Raw genomic sequence first — 27,782 nt, forward strand, 5'->3', positions numbered from 1 at the left:
GAATTGGCATTTAATGAAAGACACATATTTAACTTAGGATGATCAAGTAACTGTGGAATAAATTTTGAGTTTAGACAGAGGTAGTGAATTTTGACATGAAAGAAAAGCAAATTATATTTATGTTAACATTCAAGGTTACCTTTTGGAACAGGATTATTAAAAATAACTACTGTATCATGGAAATGGTGGAGCCTATGTTAAGAAATCTTATTATCAGCGATTCTCTACATATATGTGTATAAATGTTTACTTCAGAGAGCATCAGGTGTACATTTGTAGAATAAGTTCCAAAGAACAGATGAAAGTTTTAGAGAACGAGGCTTTGAGGTAGATGTGGGGGGAAATTATAACTCCTTTAAAATTTCAGCTTCCTTGGGTTTGCTCACTCTCCAGTAGCTGGGGGAGGAAAATAGCCTGAGGGCTACATCTGGCTTGGGAAATGTCTCTGTACTGAGGAGACCCAAACAAACAAAAAACCCATTGCCCTTGAATTGATTCTAGAGTTGAGGACAGACTAGAACTCCCCCACAGGGTTTCCAAGGCTGTAATCTTTATGGAAGCAGACTGCTACATCTTTCTCCCTCGGAGCGGGGCTGGTGGATTGCTGGGTTTGATCCACTGACCTTTAGGTTAGCAGCTGAGCACTTAACCACTGCACCACCAGGGTTCCTTTTGAGGAGACCCATGGCTAGCAAATGAGGCAAGATCTCCCTTAGGCCTTATTTTCCCAGGTGCACTTTTCTCTGGACTCATCTTTCCTCACTAACAGGGTGGAAGTTAAGATTGAGGGATGAGCACAGACAAAAAGCTTTAAGCTTGCATCTTTTTCTTATAGCTCCATATAATCCAACATTGCACATCAGGAGACTACTTTGGGATTTTTTCAGTGGAAGCTCCAGCAAATAATAAAGAACTTGTATTTACCTAGCTGAAAACCTGGTAGTGTAGTGGTTAAAAGCTATGGCTGCAAACCAAAAGGTCAGCAGTTCGAATCCACCAGGCGCTCCTTGGAAACCCTATGGGGCAGTTCCACTCTGTACTATAGGGTCGCTATGAGTTGGAATTGACTCCATTGCGACGGGTAGTTTTTTTTTCCTCTGTGTATTTCTCTTTCATGGACTTAGTAGTGGCAAGGTGGACACGGTAGGTGGCTGGTCAAGACTTCAGGATGCTGGGTTAGATATCTGTTTGATTTAAGTGACTTCTTGGCAAAAGGTCTAGGGAGACCCCCTTATTTTTGTCAAAACGAGATCAATAGGTACATTTAAGTAAGACAGTAAGGTAAGGGTTCAGAACTTCAAGAAAAATCAGCCACTGATAAAGGTTTTACTCTGATACACATGTGGTCGGCTTGAGTCGGAATCAAGTCAACAACAGCTGTTTTTTTCTTTTAACTAATTAGCTATTAGCCACTTTGGTTTCTTAGCCTTTTGGCTGGTACAGTCTTTTTTTCCTGGACCTTTCCAAACATCTAAGCAGATTTTAAGGACTGCCAACCCGTTGTAGCCTCTGCTTTAAAAAACAAAAAGTTATCTGTCTGTGGTAAAACTCCATGACAACAGCCCATGAAGCCTAAAAAAAAAAAAAAGGTTCCTGATTCCAGTGTCTTTTATTTCTGAGATAAAAAGGTACAAAAGGTAAAATTCTATAGTGAAGAGTGTGTCATAAACCAAGAATTAAGGTTAGCCTAATTTTGTGTATCAAAAATAAAAAATACCTGATGGCTTTAAGAAAAAGCCTGGCCCTCAAACATGGGTTAAATTTAGTATGGAACACAAGAGAACCTGCAAGAGGAAAACAGTGATAATAGCTGGTGCTCGAGCTTGTGTTTTTTTTTTTTTTTTGGTGCTTGAGTTTCGTTTCACATAAAGTAGTAAGGACATTGGGAAGTGTCTTCCCTCCTTCCAGCAGAGCAATACTGAGCACCAGCTAATATAAAGGAGCCAAGAAGGAATTGATGGATAACTGGTGTTCTTGAACTTCACACTTTGGGTACTTCCTTATTGCTGACAAAGAGAAGGCAAAGAAAACAGCCCATAACTGACTGCAATAGTTTTTCTAAACGTGACCAGCATTAAGAATGATGTTTTCATAGGGTAGAATGCAAGAAATCTCACCACTGGGTGATGCCATCTAATTACCAAATCTAAATTACTTTTGAATCTTCAAAGCATCAAAACAAGAATGTCCAACATACTTATATTATGTCCCTTTACAAGCCATGTAATCTCATAATGAATATAAGCCTTCAGAATAGAAGTAAAAATAACTACATGTTGCTCTTGTAGAAATAAATGAACACAGTTGCTCAGAAACTGGACTCATCTTGATCTCTGTTCAAACAGAAAATTCCCTTTTCACTGACAAATTTGCCAAACCATTCAATTTGATGTTGGAAATACTGTTTTGTTTCTCCTGAATTGCTAAGACTACTATACTTTAAAATTGGGGAGCTAAGGTTTCGCTGTAAACAATTTGCTTGTGTAAAGTATATAGATACATTACTTTTTAAAATAAATGTTTAAATGTATTAATACTTTTAATCTTTTTCTTAAGTATAGTTGCTTCCACAAATATTTTCCCCTCACCCCATGAATTATCTAGTACAGAAAAAGACTAATTTTCTGAATTTTCTTCTCGGTTTAATTTTAGAATTGGCATGGTTTTGTGTCATTTTCAAATTCAAAGCTCCTAAATATTGAAGTTTTAGGGTCCAGGCATTTAAAAATATTTCTCCAAAAGGTTTTGTTGGAAAAACATGCACATCATTTATTTGGTATGACAAGAACCTTAAGCTTCATACAGAAAAAAAGTCCCAGAATTTTACAAGTTGTCTAACGGAAGTAAATATAGGTTCGAAGAGATGAGAAGAAAGGAATAATATTTTATTCAGCACATCCATGATCTGCTACAGTGATTTTGAACTCCTTTGTTCTGCTGGGTATTTCTCGGTAAAGAAATAGATGCTGCTGCGAAAGTCATTCTCCAAAAGAAGAGGTGAGAGTAAGTGAATGAGTGAGAGTTGATATAAATTCAAGTCATGTTACAAAGGATTTGTACACTAGATGAATTCTCACAAGCTGGCAAGCTTTTCCAAAGTCTACCTTTTATGGAAATTGTTTTTTGAACAAGTTGTACAGAATGCATTCTAAGCTCTGTGAAATAACATGATTCTTATTACCAAGTTGGAATTACTAAGGATCACCAAATAACAGGGTTCAAAAATAAAACAGCTGAAAAATCCAACAGTCTGGTCTAACCTGGGATGCTCTGTCTCCTCACAGCCAATGCTCCATCAGGCGGCTTTGTCTGGCTGGCGGATTTAGTGTAGGGACTCTCATCTGCAAAGGTACAACGAAGGGTTTGGTTAATTTCCATCCAGTTTCTAGTGTAGTGAAGACTTTTAATGGACTGCAATCCTTTTGCAGAAAGAAACAGTAGAAAGAGTTGGTAGACCTGGATTCTAGCCTTGGTTTAGCTGTGGGACAAGTCATTTAAAACATTTTGAACATCAGTTTCTTCCCCTATAAAAGAAGAGCATACTTTCTTTTCCACCCCTTAGGGTTGTCAAGGTCAAAAGCAATAGTGCATGTGAAAACATTTATAATGTGGTAAGAAGTATACAAATTATTTGCTTGTCTCCTACATTCATTGATAAATAAGTATTGGTGAATACCAGTAACAGGAAGATAAAGAAGGAATAAAATGGCTCAATGGGCACTAAGAATAATCAAGAACAAGAACAAAAGAAATAGAAGGAAAGGTTATATTTCAGATAAGAAGAAGACAGTGTTAGTACCACATTGCGAGGGAATAAAGACACATGGAGTTAGTGGGTTCCTCCCAGTGTATAAACTGGCATCCAGTGCAAAATGGATGGAGAGGTACCTTCAGAGGTAAGAGTAGAGAAGCTGGGTTAAGAAAAGGGAAGAAGGATGGTTTGGTATAAGAGGAAGTATATTGCAATGAGCTTATTAGGACTCTTTTAGAAAGAGATGAAAATAATCTGCAGCACCATAAAAAGAGTAACCGAAAGAGTGAAAGAGTAAAGCTCAGTATATCTGTGCAAGTTAGGTGAGAAGATCATAGAGTTGATGGATCCTTCAGAGTCACAGTAGTTTTTCTCTTTTTTAAATCCGGGAAGGAATTTGCTCTGGCTTGGAAAGCAGTAATGATCTAGCATGGCAAATATTAGACATAAAATAGAAAGGAAGAATTCTTCCTGGTTTGGATGAGGGAGGGTTATGTCTGTAAAACGAAAAAGATATTTGAGTAGCAACTTTAAAAAGGTTCAAGAATAGGATGTCTACGGCCTGAATAAACATAGTATAAAATTATCTAGCATATCCAGTCAAGCTAGCTGACCCAAATGTTGCTTCTGGCCACACTGAGATTTGTTTGTTTGTTTTTTTAAATAGGAAATCATTAAAGGATTAGAAAGAGCTGTATTGTGCTTGGAAAGCTATTAAATAGGATTTAATTCCACAACAAAGCTTTATCATCCGAAAACAGTAATTCCCCCAACTTAGTGGCTTGTTTTCAAAATTGAGCAACTAGATTCCTCTTCAGGATGTGCTTCCGGTTGAAATGATTCAGGATTTCTTCATAAAACAAACAAGGTCTTTACAAACAATGACATAAAGAAAAGATTGACAAAGCCGTAAGCTGCAATTAACTTAAAAAACTGAAGTCACACTGTTTCATGTTTACATCCCATTTGTCACACAATTCTTTATATTCTTCCAACCATAACAATAAAATACCAACTTTCAGATACCAATACAACCCACAGAATCATTTTTGCTCATGAAGCAGTATACCACTTCTCTGACTCTTCCCTTTTTCAAACACAATTTTGAGTATAATTACAGACCACGCAACAAAGTATGAGTATTACACTACAAAAAGTCTCCAGTCGCCCCACCATTCTCACATATTTGGTTGTTCTTCTTACAGTGGCAGTTTATATAGGATCTATTAAAAAAAAAACAAACCGACAATATGTTAAAATCTGGGATTCTCTGTAACACTGATTTTAAAATCTATTTCCTTTTATTATGCATGACTTTGAAACTGTATTTACGAGTACAAAGCATTGCATAAGGAGACAGAGATCATAACAACCAAGTTTAGGAACAGCATTTTTGGAAGCCCAAAGACTTCCCTCAGCTTCAGTTTGTCACGATTCCAAACCAATAAGTCTTGGGTTGAATCCAGTGTTGATTTTCTTAAAGGGCAACAAGGGATTTTGTCTAAGGGACTGTGGGGTTATTTCTACTTGATGCTCTATTTTAAGAAGCCATTTTCAAAGAAATTTACCTAGTTTGTATTACAGAAGTAGTCAACCCTGGTAAAATTGTTTTCTCATTTATATTTGAAAACAATTTCCTTGATTTAGAGCTGAGATAGTCTGGTTATACACATCCTTAAAAGGTTGAAACTGAATTATAGATGGCTCCCTGGCCTTTCTCTGCATCTCCATTCCCCAGCTCTTACCCTCATTCCGAGGATCAAGAGTGTCCTTACTGAGCAGAGGCTAAAGTAAACAATTATCTTGAAGCCAAAAGTTGTATTGCTTGAAATAAGTTCAATATTATCTAAAAATAGCTTGCCAAAGTCAATCAAGGTGAAAGCAATAATTCCTATTGGAAGTAAGGCAGAGTCTTGACAACATTTATCATGAGAGTTAAGGACAGCATAGCAACAGAGCAGCACAGACCAATTTAGTACTTGATTTTTAAAGAAACTTTTCCTAAGAATATCTCTCTATTTTAAATACTTTAGAGGAATTGTGGGTCTTTTATAAAAAAGCTCCCCATCACAGAATGAGTATCAGCTCTTTTGATGTGATTTACTATAAGTCAATTCTTGATTCAAACTTTGGTTGAAAATAGAAATAGAGTGGAGACACTGAATAAATCAGGGGTCAATGGCTCCATAATAGGATCCTAAAGGACAAGGACAATGTCTAGGGTATATTTTACATCCTTGAGCATAAAGTCATACAGAGCTATGGAGGTTTCTATCATGGTCTTTTCATGTGTTCCTTAACAGCACTTTAACAGATTTGTAGATATATCTCTAGAGCTTCATGTTATAAGGGATGATCTAGGCCATTCTTTCATTTTATAGTCGGGACTGAGGCCCAGAGAGGTAAATTCATAGAAAGACAGACATCTAAACTGAATCTATAATCTGAATTTCTTTTATTCTTATTTCCATGCTCTTTCATCTTTATCTTATTTGCCGTTGGTGGGAAAATGAAATTTGAAAGTTCATCAGATCCCATGTAGAATTCAGTATTACAAAGGTAAGTGACGGGACACTCCATATCAGCAGAGACCTAGCACAGTATAAGTCAGTTCCTAAACATGAAGAAGCTTATGAAAATGAACAATCACAGTCAATTCTTTTTGGGTGTAAGTGTACAGACTTCATTTCTCACCCTCAGCCCCACATACTTGTCTAAAGTGAAATACACTTACATTTTGCTATAGAACTGACTTTTACTTTTCCAATTCACTTTTTTGAATGAACATTTTTTTGTTTGTTTAAATACAACTCACTTTTCCAGTATGGGCTTCAAAATGTTCACTAAATTATAAGATGTATGCTAATACTTTTCCTTTGTTTTATCAGGGAGACACCAGACTTTCAAATTCCATCCAGTTACATAAATAAGTAACAGATCAAATAACAAGGAAAGGAATCAACCAGTAGATAATATATCTAGAACAATACCTGGCACATAGTAGGCATTCATTAAATATGCGCAGATGGATGAATGAATTATATTCAACTTTTTAAACTAGAGCATTCATTGTAAAGAAGCAGCCTGTGAACATTTGTCATGAACCACACTTTACTCCTGATTTTCTTTTTCTAGATTTATAGCCTATTCCTTCTAAAGTCAAGTCATCACCCAGCACTGACTTACTGTATGTTAAAAATCTGTGATTCTTTCTAGACTTTCTGCAGCCATTGAGGCTAGATGAGCCCCTGAACCTATTGCCCTGAGATAATCTTCAAACTTTAAATCTTAACCCCAAATGATTCCCTGAAGTCCTCCTTGAACCAAAAAATAGCTTATCTTAAGTAGTAAAGTATATCTGTTTTGAGCATGGTGCTCTTTTAAAAATTTATCTATGTGAGATCAGATTGACAATGGCAATTCAAAAGGCTGGATGGGAAGCTTAGAGGGCAGTGAGTTTAAGATAAAGGTGGTGGAATAATTTGAAAAAGGACAGCAAGAATGGTAGTGCAACTTGAAGAATGTAACCGATGTTACTGAATTGTACGTGTAGAAATCGTTGAAATGCTGTATCTTTGGCTGTGTACATTTTCACCAAAATAAGAAAATTTAAAACAAAACAACAGCCAAAATACCGCTGATTCTTTACAAAACCAATATTAAAATATATTTTCTTTCATATTCATTCTAATTACAGAGGGATTTGTTGGAAAATGCTGCCTCTAAATAAAGGATTTCTGATTTTCATACCAGACTCCCAGCTTTGGCTTTGAAGGTGAAGCATATTATTTTAAGTCATTATACAGGGGCAAAACAGGCATTCAGCTGGTAAGCTATTTCTTAGTAAAATGAATGCTGTAGGCAATCATTAAGGGCATCTCAGGGTATCAAAACTGTCTGCCTTTTTGAATGACATTTTAGCAGCTAGATAATCACTGTCACACAGTGATCACCTCCCACTGCATATGGGACATAACAAGGAATAGCATGGGTCCCTTTTATAGTGACATCCCATGGGGCTATGAAAAATGCCCTGCATTAGTGGGGAGAATTGACACTGACGGAGGCCCGGAAATGGCTTAGTCAAGCGTACATTTAAAACAGAAGTGGAACAATGGAGTGGCGGGGGGGGACCATCTGTCTCCCTCATTCCCTCCAATTTGGTCAGTCTCCTCATGTGCCAAACACAGAGGAGGCAAATGCTGTTCATTTGTTTTGATTACGTGTTCCAAGTGAAGCTGGCATTTACAAAGTTGGAAAGCAAACAGCAGGAACCAAAGCCCATGCTGGAGTGGGAGAGTCACATCTTGAGGAATGGACTCAGGTCCGTTCATGTTCTCGTGTTCTTAAATGGTTGCCTGGCATCAAATAGCATCCATGTGTCATCACGCTGGCTCTCTCCATCTCCTGCCTCTCCCGTTACCGGGGCTAAGCTTCCTAGAGTAACAAGATATGACTATGATTTCAGGATTCTCTAGCTGTGTTCACGGCTTTGTTGAAGGAAAAAAAAAAAGATTAATCTCCTCTGGCTGAGACTAATCAGCCTATGCTAAACAATTCCAAGCAACTACTTTTATGCAATTGATGCACCTGCTAAGCCAGCAGAGCCCTTAACTTCTTCATTAGAAAAAAAAGGCACTTTGTGCAGTTAAACATCATGAGAATTTCCTGGCAGCAGGGAGACAGGCAGCTCAAGCCACAGCTCGTGCACGTCATTACAAGCTCAGAAGAAAACTTGGTTTTCCCTGAGTGAACAAAATGAAGTCCATTGCAAAGGAAATAATCTGTTACTTGAACTCAATTCCACCAACTTTAGTGCCTACTATGTGCAAACTAAGAAACTGAATCAAAGTGGATAAAAGATAGTAAACATTAAGTGGAATGGTGGTTGCATAATCTTTATTACTTCACAGGATTGAGACAGAAACATAGTGCATTACCCCCAGGGAGCTGCTGAGCTTAGGGTGCTGGTGGAGCCGGAGTATGAGAAGAGAAAGGGAGATCAACCACAATGAATTTACGCAGAATTTTGCCATCAGAAAATCTAGAAACCAGCCATTTTAATTTTTAGCTAGCATGGGGATTTTATACGGTGGAGAACTACGATATTTTCAGCACTTGGGTCCTGTGAACCTCTTATCCCAGCTGAGCGTGACTGTATCACAGGTATTTTGCTGTATGAGGCACTAAGCCTCCAGTTCACTTTGCTGCCTTGGTGGTTTGACGTCAGTGTAAAAAAATAAAAGACTTCCTGTAGGATTAGCTGTCAGAGGGTTTTGACAGTAGAACTTAATTATCTCTTCTCTTTTTATTAAAATCATGTATAATGACAAATACAGTGTCCTGCATAATTTAAAGAAATACAAACTCAAAGATTTGGCCAAATAGCCTTCTTCAAGCCTAAATAGTTCTTAAACCTCGATTAAAATAATTCTGTCTTTCCAGGGCCAAGGAAAAGGTACACCCTCTATCTTTCCTAGAGTCCAAAGGCTCCTGGGTCCTATATAAACTTTTAGCTCCATCGCTTTGGAGTATCACACAATACCATACCTGCTTACAACCAATTATTGAGAACGAATTAATTTCTATCTCCTTTCCTAACCCGATAAACCGGCCCACACAGCTAGGCTCAAACCGGAAGGGAGCAGGAATGATGCGAGCTTGATGGCAGGAGGTGGAGGCAGCGTGCTGTTCCATCAGAGCAGCCTCTTACCTATCAAGAGATGATTTCTCCCCCTCATCCATCCACTTCCCCTCTACTCTTTTGTTATTTGTTTTGCATCTGCATGACATTAATTTCTATCCTCGACTCTGCAGGTTTCCTTAGAGTTTTACCATTCAGACACAGATGTGCCTTCTATTCTTAAAGGGACCAGGTCTTTTTGCTTTGGAATATTTAAAAAAAGTCATCCAAATAGAGCACAACTTCATTTTAAAAACAAATGTACAGTGGTTCCTTAACAATGACAGAGTGGCCTATAAAAATTACATTAATCACAATTTCATAACCATTTCAGGGATTAAATACTACAGCTAAGAAGAATGTCAACCACATGGCTTGTGTTTGTGGAGGCCTGTTTGTATACAACACCATTGCTCTCCCTCACTCATCCATTACCTAACTTCTTGATATTCACAATGTGGTCCATGGACCAGCAGCATGGGCATCACCCAGGAGCTTATCAGTAATGCTGAATCTCAGGCCCCACCCTAGACCTACAGAATCTGCGTTTAACAAAATCTCAGGTGGTTTGCGTGTATACTCAAGTATGGAAAGCTCTGCTCCAACTGATAAGAACGACAGAAGGTGCACAGGTAGTGAGCCTACACCTGTCCTGATGTCTCTTCTGGTCGTGTCAGTGCCAGAATGTCTCCAATAGTATTTCCAGAGCTCCAACACTGCATTTATCAAGGTGGTTATGGAGTGACTTCCTCAAATGGTAAGGAAACTGTTGCAATGTTATGGTTTCAAGTGAATTCCATCTCTTCCTGATCTACCTTAAACCCTTCAACAGTTCTAAAATGGCTGAGTTATAGGGGTTCTGGATACATCTAAAGTCCGATGAACTGGGCAATTGATTGTAATAATAATTTAATAGTCAACTTACACTTTAGGGTGGAAAGAGGAGAAATATTAAAATACTGCCATTGGAAATGCCACCCAAGGACCTAGCTAGCAAAGGGCAGCTGAAAATGGGAAGTCACTTCCTGCCTCATAATAAGAGATCTGGGGAAGATGGCACTAGCTCCTTAGATGCTTTCTCTTCAGATGCAGAGTTTTCTTCCTTGCATTTGCACGGCTCTCTCGGAACCAGGGAAGCTTCCAGCAAAGAACCAGACCTCTGATCTACGAAGAGGGATAAATATAGGACCAGGGCACCCCTTGAGCATCTGGTCAACCTCGCGGAAGTGTCTGTGGTAACTGTGCTTCTTGATGATGCCTGCAGGCCTTCAGAAAGAGTAATATCTCAAGGCAGGTTAACTTGTAAATCCTCTCTGAAATTGATGAGCGTGAAGTTGCACATTTTTTGCCTCTGGCATTCCTATTGAAATGTCTGAATCACAAATGATAACCCCTATGCTCCTTCCTCATATTGTTTCCAGCAAGGACAGATGAGCAAGAGTCATGGCAGTCACACAGTCACAGACCTGCCTCATTACCACAGAATTCAAATTTCTAGAGGGCCAGACTCTATTCTATAAAGCTTATTTTCATTACGGTATCAGATCCCAACTTAAAACTTTGAAAGTCTTACACATTCAGTACAGCTTCCACAATTTCTACATGGTGGGGAGGTTTATATACTCAAAACACTTGGCTTAGCCATTAGATTATGCCAGTTGGCATTCTCGCTATGGCAGTCTCACACTAGGAAATATTAATATGTTCAATAAGTTCTTAGCATTAGAATAAAAATCTGGAGAAAAATATGAACTACCTCAGGGTAGTGCGTATTGGCTATTTACAACTACATTTGCAAATTCTTGTTTAAAAAGCGCACCATTCTTCGGAAAAAAATGCATTTATGTGGGTATGTTGTTGTGCTGTGTGCTGTTGAGTCAATTCTGACTCCTAACGACCACATATGACAGAATAGAATTGCCTCACAGGGTTTCCCAGGCTCTAATCCTTAGGGGAACAGATCAGCAGGTCTTTTCTCCCTTGGAGCTCCTGGTGGATTCAAACTGTCAGCCTTCTAGTTAGCAGCCGAGTGCTTAACCATTGTACCACCAGGGATCTTTATGTGGGTATAAACAAGTTACCTATACTGGAACATTTTTGGAGGGACATAAAAAATTAGTGTTTGGTTTTATGTAATAGAAACTAGAGCTGAGTGATGGAATTAAAAGAAGACATTTAGAGAAAAGTTTCCCTCAATTTTTTGACCAATAAATAAAAGGAGATTAAATAGTTATTTTAATTTATCTTGATCACAACTTAGACTGGAGTAAATTTGGGGGAAAATAACTTAAAATAGCACTTAGGTCTTCTTGAGTAAGAACTCATGAAGCAAAATATTTAAAATGTCCTTACTTCATGAAAAACATTGATGGTGTTTTTTTTTTTTTTTTTTTTAACAGTCTAATAACGATGACGCTATGAGTCGGAATCGACTCAACGGCAATGGGTTTGGCTTTTTTTTTGGTTAATGACGATGATGACCAGATTAAAAATTAGATCACTTAAATGATTATACTTTTTGATTACTTATATCACTTTAACTATGTCCCCTCTAGGACCTTTTTTGCATTATGATGTAAATTGTAGAGAAAAATATTGTATTTTTTGTTAAATAAAGGCTCTTTAAGACCTATGATTCTCTTCTACATGATTTTGCTGTGAAGTTTTCTACATTTAGAAATTTTCAATATGATAGTTGCTAGAATGAGGTCAAATCTGATAGGGAAAAAAAAAAAAAAAACCAAGGGAAAGTAAAATGCCATCAGGATTACTTTATTTTAGGGGATCTAAATCTTGGGCCAGGGTGGGAAAGAACACTGGGTGTCATTCGATAAAGAATGATTCACTTCTGTCTCTGGGGTGGAGCTTTTCCCTCTAGGGTTGATTATGGAGAAAACAGCCTTTAAAGCCTTCACCTGTTTCTCTTACAATCAGTGACATGATGAAATTTTAGAGCTCAGGCAACTTTGAGGTCTTCTGATTTTCTTCTTCCTTTTTTTTTTTTCCTTCTTAACCTCTTAAAGTTTAGTGTCAACTGCAACAAATGTCAATTGCTGGCAAATTACTTCATAAAAATAAATGATTAGATAATCACTACTGCTGGCAAAAGGAGCCCTGGTGGTGCAGTGGTTAAGTGCTCAGCTGTTAGCTGAAAGCTCGCCTGTTGGAATCCACCAGCCACTTCATGGGAGAAAGGCCTGGCAGTCTGCTTGCGAAAGATCACAGCTTTGGAAATCCTATGGGGCTGTCCTACCCTGTCCTATAGGGTTCTATGAGTTGGAATTGATTCAATGGCAATGGGTTTGTTTTTGGTTTACTGCGAGAGAATTTCTAAATAAAGTAATATAAAAAAAGTATTACCACCGATGTTCAGACTCAGTTTCCTTTATACAAGTTGAAAATCTATATCTAGCATCCTGGAGTAATAAAAAGGGAAAAATGTATACTAGTTTTACTAGTATATACTACCATAGTATATGTTTATAACCTGGGGTAAAGTCTCAGAGCCAGAAACACAGACCATTCTTGCCAAGGTAACTGATGTGACTAAGAACATGGGACACTTGTGACTACCTGGAAAAAAAAAAAACCTGTTGCCGTGAAGTCGATTCCAACTCACAGGGACCCTAAAGGACAGAACAGAACTGCCCCATAGGGTTTCCAAGGAACAACCGGTGGATTCAAATTGATGAGCTTTCGGTTAGCAGCCTTAGCTCTTAACCACCAGGCTTTCCTGTGACTGCCTAACCAAAAAACCAAACCCAGTGCTGTTGAGTTGATTCCGACTCATAGTGACTATCTAGGTGCTGCTAAAATCCATTGTGTGACTCTGTTATGGACTGAATTGTGTCCCACAAAAATATGTATTTTAATTCCTAACCTCTAAGCCTGGGGTTACATTTGGGAATGAGTTTTCTGTTATGTTAATGAGGCAGGATTAGTGTAGGGTGTGTTTTGAGTCAGTCTCTTACTACAGATAAAAAGAACAGGTTAGGCAAGCAGAGATGGGGTAAAATGGGTGCCAAAACACATGGGGATCTCCAAGGACACAGCAAGTAGAAGCTGAAGAGACAAGGACCTTACTCCAGAAAGGATGGAGAAAGAAAGCCTGGCGCTCTGAATTCAGACTTCTAGCCTCCTAAACTGTGAGAAAATACGTTTCTGTTTGTTAAAGCCATCCACTTGTGGCATTTCTGTTAAAGAAGCACTAGATAACTAAGACAGATTCCTAACTCCCTCGTCATGTCCAAAGTGTGTGGCCTTAGAAACAATGCTCCGAAGGATGTTTTAGACATGCTGAGGAAAACCAAAGCTTTTTCTAGGAGGCTATTCTCATTAATATTTAAAACAGTGAGGCAGAGAGAGAGAAACAAGAGATGGCACTTTGTGGTAATAGAGAAAATAGGTTAACCCAAAGTTATTGGAGTACGAAATACATGGAAGGAAAAGTAAGCAACAGATGGAAGACTCTGGCCATATGTAAGGGATGTAACTTACATGTACAGAAACTAGGATTTGCTGGTAATCATATGTCTAGATATTTCTTTCATTATACATCAATGCCATAATTTTCTCTAAGGTAATCTAAATAATTTTACAGACCTTTACTTCTGAGTTTTTGCTAACTTTAATAAGTAGTTCAAGCATACTTCAGTCAACCAGAAGAGTTTTTCATGGTAATAATAACAAGACTAAAAATAAATAGTTATAAAAAAAATAAATAGTTATAGCTAATATTTATTAAGCACTAACTGGATGTCAGTTGGAAACACTGGTGTTGCAGTGGTTAAGAGCTACGGCTGCTAACCAAAAAGGTCGGCAGTTCAGATCCACCAGGCGTTCCTTGGAAACCATATGGGGCAGTTCTACTCTGTCCTACAGGGTCGCTATGAGTTGGAATTGACTCGATGGCAACGGGTTTGGTTTGGGTTTTTTTGGTACGTCACTTGCTGTCAAGTGGACTCCGACTCATGGTGAGTCCCTGGATGATGCAAATGGGTACTGTGTTTGGCTGCTAATTGAAAGGTTGATGGTTCAAGTCTACTCAGAAGCACCTTGGAAGAAAGGCCTGAGTCTCCTTCCAATAAATCAGCCACTGAAAACCCTACGGGGGGCAGTTCTACTCTGACACACATGAGGTCATCATGAGTCAGAATTAATTCTATGACAACTGGTTAACTCTATGATAGCAACAGCCTAATCCTTTATATGTATCTGACAACAATCCAGAAAAATTCATAATTGCAAACCAGATAAATTCACCTTAGAAGAGGCACCCTGGTTTTACAGAAGAATTTGCCATCGTTCATCCTAAATAGTAGATTCCATGAGGAATTTTAGATGCAACAACAAATTATATGAAAGCCTGCAGCAGGAGGGCATACTATATGATCGGTACTGAGCTCCGTTCATACCTCGTAGGCATTATCTACACTCACAACAATGCAATTGCAATTATGCAAGTACACTGTCCTGCTTGAAGTATAAGGACAGAGTCTTACAGAGGGGAAGTACTGTGCTTAAATCTACCCAGGGAGCAAGATGCATAAATTGGGCTGTTAACTTACATGTCTTTATAGAGTCTGCTCTTAACCACCATGATATATTGCTTGACAAAATTTGATTCATGTACTTTTTGTTGGAAATTTATTTTGTGATGTAAAGTAAGAGAGGTGCAGCCTCACGCAGCAGTTAATACCAGGCATATTCTAAAAATCACTGGCGTATGGGCTTGGGGCTGCATTTGATGATCGCCTGGAATTTCAGTATAGGCAATAAAATACCATCTCATCTAATTTTCGAACTCACTTCCTTGCCATGAATTCCAGGTTTAATTTATGATGTAAGAATCAAGGTTTTTGAGGCACATAAACAAATCACCTGAAAGAAGGCCTGTTAGCCAAGAAGCTCCTAGTGTTTTAGGGGATGAAATCTGGTTGAATTTATCTCTCTAACTCCCACTCTGTGCCAACCATTCTCTACTGATGGAGCATTTATGAACTGGTTCGAACAAGTCGTTTATCAACTTAAAATGAATAAATACTGGGACACACTCTTTCTCCCCTTAGTATTCCAGACAACATGCTCATGGTCTGTTGCTCACAATATTTCAAACCTTTTTATTAATGATCATGTAGCCAGAGGGGGGAAAATGAATCTGTGACCACGTGACATCTAGCAAAGTAGTGGAGAAAAGGTGGCATGGCTTGTGGGGTTGGCAAAGGATATCATGAGCCTGTCTTGCCTCTCCCTCTAGTTCCTCAAGCCCAGCACTACAGAGGAAATTCAGGTGACTCCAACCTCAGTTCTTAGACTCAGGGGTGGCTCTGAGCAGCAGTCACTGGGTAGACAAGCATGGACTCTTTGTTAAACTCAAGAATTTCACAGGCGGCTTTTGAAGCCAAGGCAATTGACATTTACTAGGCAGCCTTTCCAAGGCTGTCATTTCTCCTGACCTTGGCTAATTTCAGGATCTTTCTCTGAACTCACTTCTTTATGGTTTTTAGTTTGGAAAATGTTCAGATTTAAGCTCAATTTCTCTATAACTGACACCTTCTTGCTCCAAGGAAAAGTTACATTTGGATGTCTTGGGAATAATATATTTTATACATATGTCTTGAGTTGTCATATATTTTGCTTTACTAATTCATTGCTAGGCCAAGCAATAGCAGATGACTGCTTATCAAACAGATGACATGTGTTCTAAATGCATGATTAAAGCAGGATTTATCATAGCTGTCAGAATCCAGGGAGTCTATGATTTTTGCTGTTTAAAGCCCTACTTTGGATACTTTCTGGTTTTACAGTGAAAGGCAGTGATTATACAGACAAAACCTCACAAGGGTGTTAGACCAGAAATAATTTCTGTATAACGAACACTGAAATCATTTTTAGTTCACTAGCATTTCACTATAATGAAATACTGTTCTACCACATACTAGCTGTGTGATCTTGGACAAGTTACTTATTCTCTCTGAGCTTTAGTTTTCTCACCTACAAAATGGAAATATTATCTACTCCATATTGAGTCCCTGGGTTGTGCAGTTTGTACTCAGCTGCTAACCAAAAGGGTTGGTAGTTCGAATCCACCCAGTGGTGCCGTGGAAGAAAGGCTGGTGATGTAATTCCATAATTAATCACAGCCAAGAAAATCCTATGGAGCAGTTCTACTCTGTAATATAGGGGGTTGCTATGAGTTGGAAATGACTCGATGGCATTGGGTTTGGTTTTTACGCTGACCCCACAGTTTTACTATGAGGATTAAATAGTGTAAATAAGGCCCCAAAGCACTGGCACTGGTGTATATTCAAGAGGTGGTGGTTCTGTCCCTTTATCTGGCATGTAAGGAAGCAGGGTAATAGACAAGGGCCAGCAGAATTCCACAGCAGCAAACACGTGTTTCTATGATACAGTGCTACTTTGCAACCATTACCTGCTTATCCCAGCCTGATGAAATTTTTGAATAGGGATTTGTTCTTACACTCATAAAAACATACACACACACGCACACACATACACACACAAAAACCAGTTGTCAACCAGTTGATTCTGGCTCACAGCCACCCCATGTGTGCCAGAGTCGAACTGTGCTTCATACAGTTTTAAATGGCTGGTTTTTCAGAAGTAGAACACCAGACTTTTCTTCCAAGGCACCTCTGGGTTAGCAGCCAAGCAGGTTAACAGTTTGCCTCACCCAATGATTTATTTATATTCATAGGTATTATTATCTCCATTTTTATGAATGAGATAACTGAATCTCAAGGAGGTGAAAAACTTGTCTAAGCTAAATAGCTGATATGTGGCAGAAACATGATTCTAACCCAGGTCTGCCTGATATCAAAGTCCCTCCTTTTGCCAGTATTGCTATTCTGCCTCAAAAAAGAGGGTTTGAACAAACAAACCACCATTAGTAGAAAAGAGGTTTGTTTCTGACCATTGTAGGCCAGTCTGAATGCTGTTCAAACTGTCCCTCTCCTTTCTATCATAATAAAGATGCAGCTACTTGACATATTTTTGTTTTTATCCTATGGGATAGCCTTTACTGAGTTTTTAGTGAGTTCATTAATACTAAATGGTCTGTTCATTATCACTCAATTTGTCAGTGGCAAAACGAAAATTAAAAATTTTAAGAGAATTAATAGTTCAAAGATTATAAAAGTATCTTCATTTGCTTCTGAGACAAATAATTCAGACATACAATTTCCTCATGAACAACCTGCTTGTCTAACTCTTCTAGGTTATGTCTACTTCATCAACTTCACTACTTTTTTTTTTTTAATAAATCTTGCCTGAAAAAAGATTCAGCTTTTAAAGTTAATTAGGATAAAAAGGGAAAATGCAATACAGCTCTACAAAATGTGAATGTTTAATTTTAAGCTGATTTTGTCATATTATACTCAGTAGGACTCTTCCAATTTCTCAACTAATGAGTTATGATCATTTACAAACATCTAGAATAAAAGAAACCTTTCCTTCTATCACTGTTTGTCATTTTCATGACTGAATTTTGGTTCTGCTTTGGGGCATATCAATCATGAAAGTAATCATATAAAAACTATACTGGATTCTGTTAGCAATAATGCCTTAGAGGAGGTCCATTTATGATAACTGAAACTCTCTTTGCCTCGGTTTCACCTGACATGCAGTTTGTCTTAAGGTATTTTAGAATCACATTGTCAAACCTTTAGGAGGGTACTCCTAAGCACTTAACTCTGAACCGCAGTATATATTGAAACAGAGAGTTTCAGGAAATCCAATATTGACAGCCAAATCGGTCAATCTTTTTCACTGTAAACATTGTTTATATTTTCTAGATCAGTTATAATAGCAGTGCCATATAAGAAAATCATGAAGAGTAAAATCTATCTATCTGTCTACCTACCTATCTACTTATACAGGTATATATTTTACTTTCTTTATACACACTATCTGGGCACTATATGTATATATATATGTACATATATATACATACACAGAAGATTTCAAAGGGCCTCTCGAGAAGACAAAGTAAAGCATTATAACAACATGTGGAAAGAGCTGGAGATGGAAAACCAAAAGGGAAGAACACGCTCGGCGTTTCTCAAGCTGAAAGAGCTGAAGAAAAAATTCAAGCCTCGAGTTGCGACAGTGAAGGATTCCATGCGGAAAATATTAAACAACGCAGGAAGCATCAAAAGAAGATGGAAGGAATATACAGAGCCATTATACCAAAAAGAATTAGTCGATATTCAACCATTTCAAGAGGTGGCATATGATCAGGAACCGATGGTACTGAAGGAAGAAGTCCAAGCTGCTCTGAAGGCATTGGTGAAAAACAAGGCTCCAGGAATTGATGGAATATCAATTGAGATGTTTCAACAAACAGATGCAGCGCTGGAGGTGTTCACTCGTCTATGCCAAGAAATATGGAAGACAGCTTCCTGGCCAATTGGCTGGAAGAGATGCATATTTATGCCTATTCCCTAGAAAGGTGATCCAACTGAATGTGGAAATTATAGAACAATATCATTAATATCACATGCAAGCAAAATTTTGCTGAAGATCATTCAAAAATTGCTGCAGCAGTATATTGACAGGGAACTGCCAGAAATTCAGGCTAGTTTCAGAAGAGGACGTGGAACCAGGGATATCATTGCTGATGTCAGATGGATCCTGGCTGAAAGCAGAGAATACCAGAAGGATGTTTACCTGTGTTTTATTAAGTATGCAAAGGCATTCGACTGTGTGGATCGTAACAAACTATGGATAACACTGCGAAGAATGGGAATTCCCGAACTCTTAATTGTGCTCGTGAGGAACCTTTACATAGATCAAGAGACAGTTGTTCAGACAGAACAAGGGGATACTGCTAGGTTTAAAGTCAGGAAAGGTGTGCGTCAGGGTTGTATTCTTTCACCATACCTATTTAATCTGTATGCTGTAATCCGAGAAGCTGGACTATATGAAGAAGAACTGGGCATCAGGAATGGAGGAGGACTCATTAACAACCTGTGTTATGCAGATGACACAACCTTGCTTGCTGAAAGTGAAGAGGACTTGAAGCACTCACTAATGAAGATCAAAGACCACAGCCTTCAGTACGGATTATGCCTCAACATAAAGAAAACAAAAATCCTCACAACTGGACCAGTGAGTAACATCATGATAAATGGAGAAAAGATTGAAGTTGTCAAGGATTTCATTTTACTTGGATCCACAATCAAGAGCCATGGAAGCAGCAGTCAAGAAATCAAAAGATGCATTGCATTGGGCAAATCTACTGCAAAGGACCTCTTCAAAGAGTTGAAGAGCAATGATGTCACCCTGAAGACTAAGGTGCACCTGACCCAAACCACAGTATTTTCAATCACATCATATGCATGTAAAAGCTGGACAATGAATAAGGAAGACTGGAGAAGAGTTGACGCCTTTGAATTGTGGTGTTGCCAAAGAATATTGAATATACCATGGACTGCCAAAAGAACGAACAAATCTGTCTTGGAAGAAGTGCGGCCAGAATGCTCCTTAGAGGCAAGGATGGCGAGACTGCATCTTACATACTTTGGACATGTGTTCAGGAGGGATCAGTCCCTGGAGAAGGACATCATGCTTGGCAGAGTACAGGGTCAGCGGAAAAGAGGAAGACCCTCAATGAGGTGGACTGACACAGTGGCTGAAACAATGAGCTCAAGCATAACAACGATTTTAAGGATGGTGCAGGACCGGGCAGTGTTTCGTTCTGTTGTGTGTAGGGTCGCTATGAGTCGGAACCAACTCGATGGCACCTAACAACAACATATATATATACATATATATACACACACACACATATACATACACACACACACATAGTATACATACTGTGGAAACCCTGGTGGCATAGTGGTTAAGAGCTATGACTGCTAACCAAAAGGTCGGCAGTTCGAATCCACTAGGCACTCCTTGGAAATCCTGTGGGGTAGTTCTACTCTGTCCTGTGGGGTCACTGTGAGTCAGAATCAACTTGAAGGCAATGGGTTTTACATACATATATATGTAAAACATATATATATATGGATATATATATATATATATCCCAAGGTGGTGCAAATAGTTTGCGCTGGGCTACTAACTAAAAGGTTGGCAGTTCAAAGCCACCCAGTGATGCTACAAAAGAAAGTCCTGGTAATCTACTTCCACGAAGATTATAGCTATGATAATCCTGTGCAGCACAGTTTTACTCTGAAGCACATGGGGTCTCTATGAATCTGAATCGAGTCAACAGCAACAGGCTTAGTTTTGATTTTATTTATATAGGAGTCCCTGGGTGGCACAAAGGGTTAATGTGCTTGGCTGATAACAGAAAGGTTGGTAGTTCAAGTCTGCCATAAGTGTCTTGGAAAAAAGGCCTGGTGATCTACTTCCAAAGAATAAGCCCCTGAAAACCCTATGGAGCACAGTTCTACGCTGACACGCATGGGCTTGCCATGAGTCAGAATCAACTCAGGGGCAACTGACACACATATATATAGAGAGAGCGAGCCCTGGTAGTGTGGTGGTTAAGTGCTCAGCTACTAACCAAAAGGTCAGCAGTTTGAATCCAACAGCCACTCTTTGGAAACCTTATGGGTTAGTTCTACTCTGTTCTGTAGGGTTGCAATGAGTCAGAATCCACTCAATGGCAATGGGTTTGGTTTGATTTTGGGGTATACACACACATATGTATATATTTGATATGTATGCCTCATATATATTTATTATATACATATATATCTACTGATGACCACTACTAGGAAAAAGTACATATGAACAGAAAAGCCAGGACGCCTCATGAGTCAGAACTGACTCAGTGGCACCTAACAACAACATCCTATCCTACCTGGCAAAATACAGTGAGCAGAATTTGGAGACCACCGTCTTCATCCCTGTGACTTCTTACTGGGCCCTGACACAGAATGACCAGGAACTTGTAACCAATGGCAAGAACCAAGATGGTAGGTACAGAGCTTCAGTAAAGTTCCAGAAATTTCAACTTTCTAGAACATATATGCCAAATTTGTCCTTAAAAAGCCCAAACCAAACCTGTTGCTCTTGAGTTGATTCCAATCCATAGCAACCGTATAGGACAGAGTAGAACTGCCCCATAGGATTTCCAAGCAGATTGCCACATCTTTATCCTGTGTAGCAGCTGGTGGGTTCGAACTATGGACCTTTCAGTTAGCAGCTGAATGCTTAACAACTGTGCCACCAGGACTCCTTCAAATTTGTCCTTGTTATTGTTGTTAGGTGCCACTGAGTCAGTTCTGACTCATAGTGACACTATGTACAACAGAACGAAACACAGCCCAGTCTTGCACCATCCTCACAATCGTTGCTATGTTTGAATCCATGTTGCAGCCACTGTGTCAATCCACTTCCTCTTTTTCACTGACCCTCTACCCTACCAAGCGTGATGTCCCTCTCCAGGGACTGGGCCTTCCTGATAACATGTCCAAAGTACGTGAGATGAAGTCTCACCATCCTTGTTTCTAAGGAGCATTCTGGCTATACTTCCTCCAAGACAGACTTGGTCATTCTTCAGACAGCCCATGGCATATTCAATATTCTTCACCAACACCATAATTCAAAGGCATCAATTCTTTGGTCTTCCTTATCCATTGTCCAGCTTTCACATGCATATGATATGATTGAAAATACCATGAATTGGGTCAGATGCACTGTAGTCCTCAGTCCTTAAGTGTATATAATTCATTGCTCTAGGAATTCTACATTTAAGATTGCTGTATTTTATCTAGATATGACTGCAGAGAGATTTTAATTTAGGTTGGAGACATAGCCTACAAGTATGAAGCATATGCAGTGCAGGTCCATAGCTTGTAGAAGTACGGCTATGTGAGAAATTATTTCCATGGTACAATGTGAATAACTCAAGCAGAGCACAGCAGACAGTGTAGAGGTGGGTAGGAATACCATTAAAATGCACTGTCTACACACCTACTGCATACAAAAAGTAGCTTAGAAAGGTTACATATTTGCATCTAGCTCTGTTGAACAGTTCAGTACTGACTTTAAGCACAGCTTGCCTTCGCATTTCTCCAAGGTATAACTGCAGGCTTTATTGGCTTCTGTTTTGCTTAAGACAAACTTAACAAAACATTCGATATTTATTGTAACAGAAAGAACAAACAACACATAATGGCTATTCTGGGTACGATAAAACTCAGATATTTGCTTTCTTGACAATTAGGAATGTATATTGTTTGAAATAAGTAAAAGCATTTGTGTATCATCTGAAAAACGTCACATTTACGTAAACAGAGGTTGTAAAACTGAAATACTGGTGCTATCCTTGTCAGCATCTTCCCTCTAGGAAACTATTTCAAGGATGATATTTTAAAAAAATTCTAATTATGAGAGATTTTAGCTAAAAAAAAAAAAAATTCTTTCTTGAACGAAGTAGAGAGCTTTCCCACCTTTGTTAAATATCTACAAACTTACCTGAAAGGAAAAAAAAGATGTTAAATTTGGTAGAGAAATACTAGAAAGCCTCAAGAAGCTGCATAATTAAACTATCTTTTCCCATTTCCATTATCTTCTTTTCTTTTGACCAGAGCACTTCCTTCTTGCACTGCATATTTCTATGTAACTGAGACAAAATATAATGTACAAAGGCTGGACTCTCATTCCAGGAGCCCTGAGAAGCATTTTAGGGCGAGCTGGCCTGTGAATAATGTCTACCAAACTTAAGGACGGGGGTATATCCACTAAAAGATCTCTTTTCACTTAGGTTGTGAATCACGTAGGCCTACTACAAATTTTATAAATGTCAAGGAGGCATACATTTCCCACAGTTTTTTTTTTTTTTTTTCCCCTGCCACCAGCAACAATAAGCAAATTGGAAATAGGCGAGCAAAGGCAATTCTTTATTTTTCTTGTAGAGCTTTTCTTTTTAAGCTTTATAGCAATAGAGTGCATTTGTATACTGTACTTAAATCACACTCACACAATGCCTAGTGTGTCTGTGCTTCTCTCAAGCTAATCTGACTGCAAACAACTGGAACACAGAAACGGGTTCTTTTTGCGGAGAGTTAACACAGTAATGTGGATAGCACGTTGGGCTTTATAATCACAAAAGGTTTGAAACTTGGTTTCTCCATTTATTTTGGGCAAGTTAGAGAAATCCTCTAAACTTCCATTTTCTCACATCTCAAATGGGGATAACATTATTTTTCAAACTTGTAAGAATTAATTGCAATAATGCATGTAAAGACCTTGATATACATAGCAAGGTCAGACAGAGTATAACTGCCCATGGGGTTCCCAAGGAGAGACTGGTGGATTCGAACTGCTGGCCTTTTGATTAGCAGCTGCACTTCTTAACCACTGGGTTACCAGGGCTCCCTTAGTACAGAGCACAGCCTCAATAAATTCTAGCTTCTCTATGCCACCTTGGCCTGGTGTGATTTCAAGCACCCCTTGGGGGCACTGACTACATGATAATTGATCACACATGTCTGGTAAAATAAAAATCATGCAAATGGAGATTATCTAAAGCCCAGAATTATATATATATATAATATTATATATATTTATTTTATTGTGAGAGAAAGACAGAACCCAAACGACAGAGAACAAAAGTATTGCTGTTCATACAAAATAATCTGAATTAATTTGAGATAAGTTCTGAGAGAACTAAAAATAGCTCCTTAAAAGCCCAGTTAAATAATCTCAAAAATACACATGAAACCTATCGAATATAAAATATATCTTTAAAATGCAGCATAGTAAATCCTCCCTGAGGCATAACTTAGTTCCATAATCCAGACACATCAGGTGGGAAAATGCTAATTCTTTCAGGGTACTATGATATCATTTACTAAATTATCACTTTAATAGTGCCCTGGTGGCCCTAGAACTAATGCTGCTTGTGAAGGTTTACATTAAAGCAAGGGAGATTGGCTCACCTGATCCTTTATGCATAGGTATCAATAACTGCTCAAATCTGGTTTGTATTTGTTCCATTAAGTGCCTCCAATGTTATCATTTTGCATGCAGCTCACCTCTGAGATGCACCCTCTGTCTACACGTAGAGAGTTAGCTATGCATTGCAATTCTTTTTGGAACTATAATTAAATAATATGAGAAACAACTGAATAAGTCATTCACAACCTTTAAATAATGAATACCTACTACTCTCCTTGCTTTACATCATAAATGGTGACAAAGGACAGGGTGGCGTTATTAACCAATTTAGTAACAACTATGGAAAAAAAGAACTTTCTCATTTCTTTCTATAAAATACTGTTCTGAAAAGTGAAATGTGGGAAAAGGCGAATGCTCTTGGGCATTATAAATCATGTTCCGGCTAGGGAATGAGATCCGCTGGAAGGCTGCCCAGGGCACACCAATTTGTTCTCGTTTCCTGAATCACCATTAGAGTGCAATTACTTTTCATTGGCTTTAGGTTTGTTCTGTGCAAGCATAAAATAAAATGTTTCTGCATCCTGAGTTTAAAACTTTAGAAATATCACAAACTTAAAATGCAGTACAGGTGGTACCCACTTCTGGTCAGAACTCCTATCATAAAACACAGCATTACACGCTGCTTTAAAATACTCCCTGACCTCTTCATCCCTGACATCTTGGCAACATTCCGGGAGTGACTCCCTCCCATGTCCTCAGATTCACCATAAAGTCCTTTATGGAGGTTTCCCACCTACCTCACCGACAACTGTGACCTCCCACCTGAGATCCAGATCCAGGACATGTAAGTCGCTATCTGACACCTCTGCTTGAACATCTAAAAGGCATCAATTTTAACACAACCAAAGCAAAATTGTTGATATCTCCCAATGACATCCCCATTCAACCAGTTACTCAGGCCCCCGTTACTCCCGCTATCTTGGATCCTCTCTCGCCCTTACATTCTACTTGAATCGATAAGCAAGTTCTGATGGCTGTTCCGTAGAATTATCCCAAACCCATCCACTTCTCACTACTTACACCCTGGTCTAAGCCGCCACGACCTCTCACGTGGACTACTGCCACAGCTCCCTGACCTTGTCCCCAAGACTGCTAGAGTTAGCTTTTTACAACCTAACAAATCACATCACTCCTCGGCTTAAAATTCTCCAGCAGTTTCCCATTATTCTTAGTGTAATATCCCTGACCAAGGTCTACAGCATCCTATGGAATCTGGGCCTATCTGTCTTTCTCACCTGGTCTTGTATATTTCTCCTCCCCTTTATATTCCACCTCCACGGACTTCCTCCCACTCCTTGTATATGCTAAGGTCGTTCTCACCTTAAAGCTTTTCTTCTCTGCCTTCTGCCTGGAACATTCTTCCCCTAAATCTTTGAATGACTAAAAAAAAAAAAAAATTTTTTTTTTTAATGACTAGCTCCTTCTTATTAGCCCAATCTCAATAAAATGTCATTTCTCTCCCCTTGAGCATCCCTTCCCAAACTTTCCTTCTCGCCAAGTCACTCTCTATTTATTACTTTATTTTCGTTTTCTTCCCAGCACTGAGCACTACCTGAAATGTTTATTATTTATTTGTTTAGTGTGTATCTCTTCCACTAGAATATAAACTCCATGAGAGCAGAGGTCATGTAAATTTTGTCTCCCTGTCTTGGCACACAGTAGGTATTCAACAAGTATTTGTTTAACGAATATTTTGAATGTATTCACAAGTGTTATATATATATGTAATGATATATATATATATATACATATATACACACACACATACCTATACAATAAAGTCAAAACATGACAACCAAACTATTTTACAGTAAAAACAACGAAACCATGCTCCTGGTTGCTGAGTTCAAGAAGTGGGAAAGGCCTAGAAATTATGTTGTAGCCCCCTTGTTTTACAATGCTCTGCAGCTCAGAGAGAGGCAGTGAGCTAACAAAACTTCACAAAGAGAGAGAGGAGCAGTCAAGCCTAGTGAGGTCCCCATTGCAGAATCAAGTACAGCTGGCTGCACCCTATAAACGTATTATACATGGGGTGATTGCACAGAAGTCACTGACTATACAAGGAAATCCAACATTTGGCACCAAAGTGCACAACCATTCTGCATACTGTCATTGTTAGTTGCCATTGACTTGGCTTCCACTCCTGAAGGCCTTATGTGTAATAGTATGAAATGCTGCCCAATCCTGTGCCATCTTCGTGATCATTGTTATATTTGAGTCCATTGTTATGGCTATTGTGCAGTGCCTTCCAACCCAGGAGGCTCATCTTCTAGCATTATACCAGACAATATTCTGTTGTCATCCACAGGGTTTTCACTGGCTAATTTTAGAAAGTAGATTGCCAGGTCTTTCTTCCTAGTCTGTTTTTGTCTGGAAGCTCCACTGAAACCTGTTCACCATGGGTGACCCTGCTGGTATTTGAAATAACAGTCACATAGCTTCTGGTATCACAGCAACATGCAAGCCACAACAGTACAATGAACTGACAGACAGGTGGTGGCATTCTGCATAGCAAGTAAAAATGTGACTTTAAATCATAACTTTGATTTATCTTAAATGAATACGCTAGTGCTCCTAATAAATGGCAAACTTTTAATTAACAATTTGCCTGCATTAAAACATAGAAGACCTTTTCAGAGAAAAGTGAATGACATCTGTCTCTTAAAAACATAATCAGGAAAGTTCTGACTCACACGGTTGCTCTCAACAAATATCCCTAAATGTCACTTCCAAACATCTGCATAGCTGCATCTCGTTATTTGGGTGGCTTTTTTTTTTTTTTTTAGTTAAGGGAGCTAATGATGTGGCTAATACAGCCCTCTTGACTACCCACAGCTTTCCTGGAAGTTGACAGAGGAGTGGGCCACTTTCAATTTTTGAGATGCCTAGTAATTTTATTTTTCATTAAAAAATGATGAAATGAAGTTACCAAAATTATGGAATATTTTAAATATTTACATTGGACACATTAATATTTTCAACCCCCCAAATGAATGTCTTGTAATTATAGGATTCATTCAAAAAAATGTTTATTCCTAGTGCACTACAGGGTCTGTGATCTGCTGCTGGGACACACGTCGTAAAGCTGTAAGGTGAACACCTACTCCATACAATGCAGTCCATGAATCTCTGTGGCAGGTATATGCATTAAAAAAAAACAAACAAACAATGAAACCTGTTGCCGCCGAGTCGATTCCTACTCATAGCGACCCTATAGGACAGAGTAGAACTGCCCCAAAGGGTTTCCAAGGTTGTAGATCCTTATGGAAGCAAACTGCCACATCATTCTCCCTTGGAGCACTTGGTGGGTTTGAACTGCTGACCCTGGGGTTAGCAGCCAAGCGCTTAACCACTGCACCACCATAGCTCCTTTGTACATGCATATCATGGCAAAAGTCTAAATTAGAG

General features: G+C 38.7%; 1 protein-coding gene across 10 annotated transcripts in view; it reads right to left on the bottom strand.

The window, feature by feature from the left end:
• The window catches only part of GRIP1 (glutamate receptor interacting protein 1), a 791,276-nt gene that overhangs the window by 227,927 nt on the left and 535,567 nt on the right, over positions 1-27,782 (bottom strand). For all 10 annotated transcript variants that reach the window (XM_049883804.1, XM_049883798.1, XM_049883799.1 and 7 more), the window contains one exon: positions 3,261-3,341. In XM_049883804.1, coding sequence (XP_049739761.1) covers positions 3,261-3,341 — 81 coding nt within the window. The remainder of the gene's footprint in view (positions 1-3,260; positions 3,342-27,782) is intronic.

The sequence above is a fragment of the Elephas maximus genome, chromosome 4, assembly GCF_024166365.1.
Source record: "Elephas maximus indicus isolate mEleMax1 chromosome 4, mEleMax1 primary haplotype, whole genome shotgun sequence".
NCBI classification, from domain to species: domain Eukaryota; kingdom Metazoa; phylum Chordata; class Mammalia; order Proboscidea; family Elephantidae; genus Elephas; species Elephas maximus.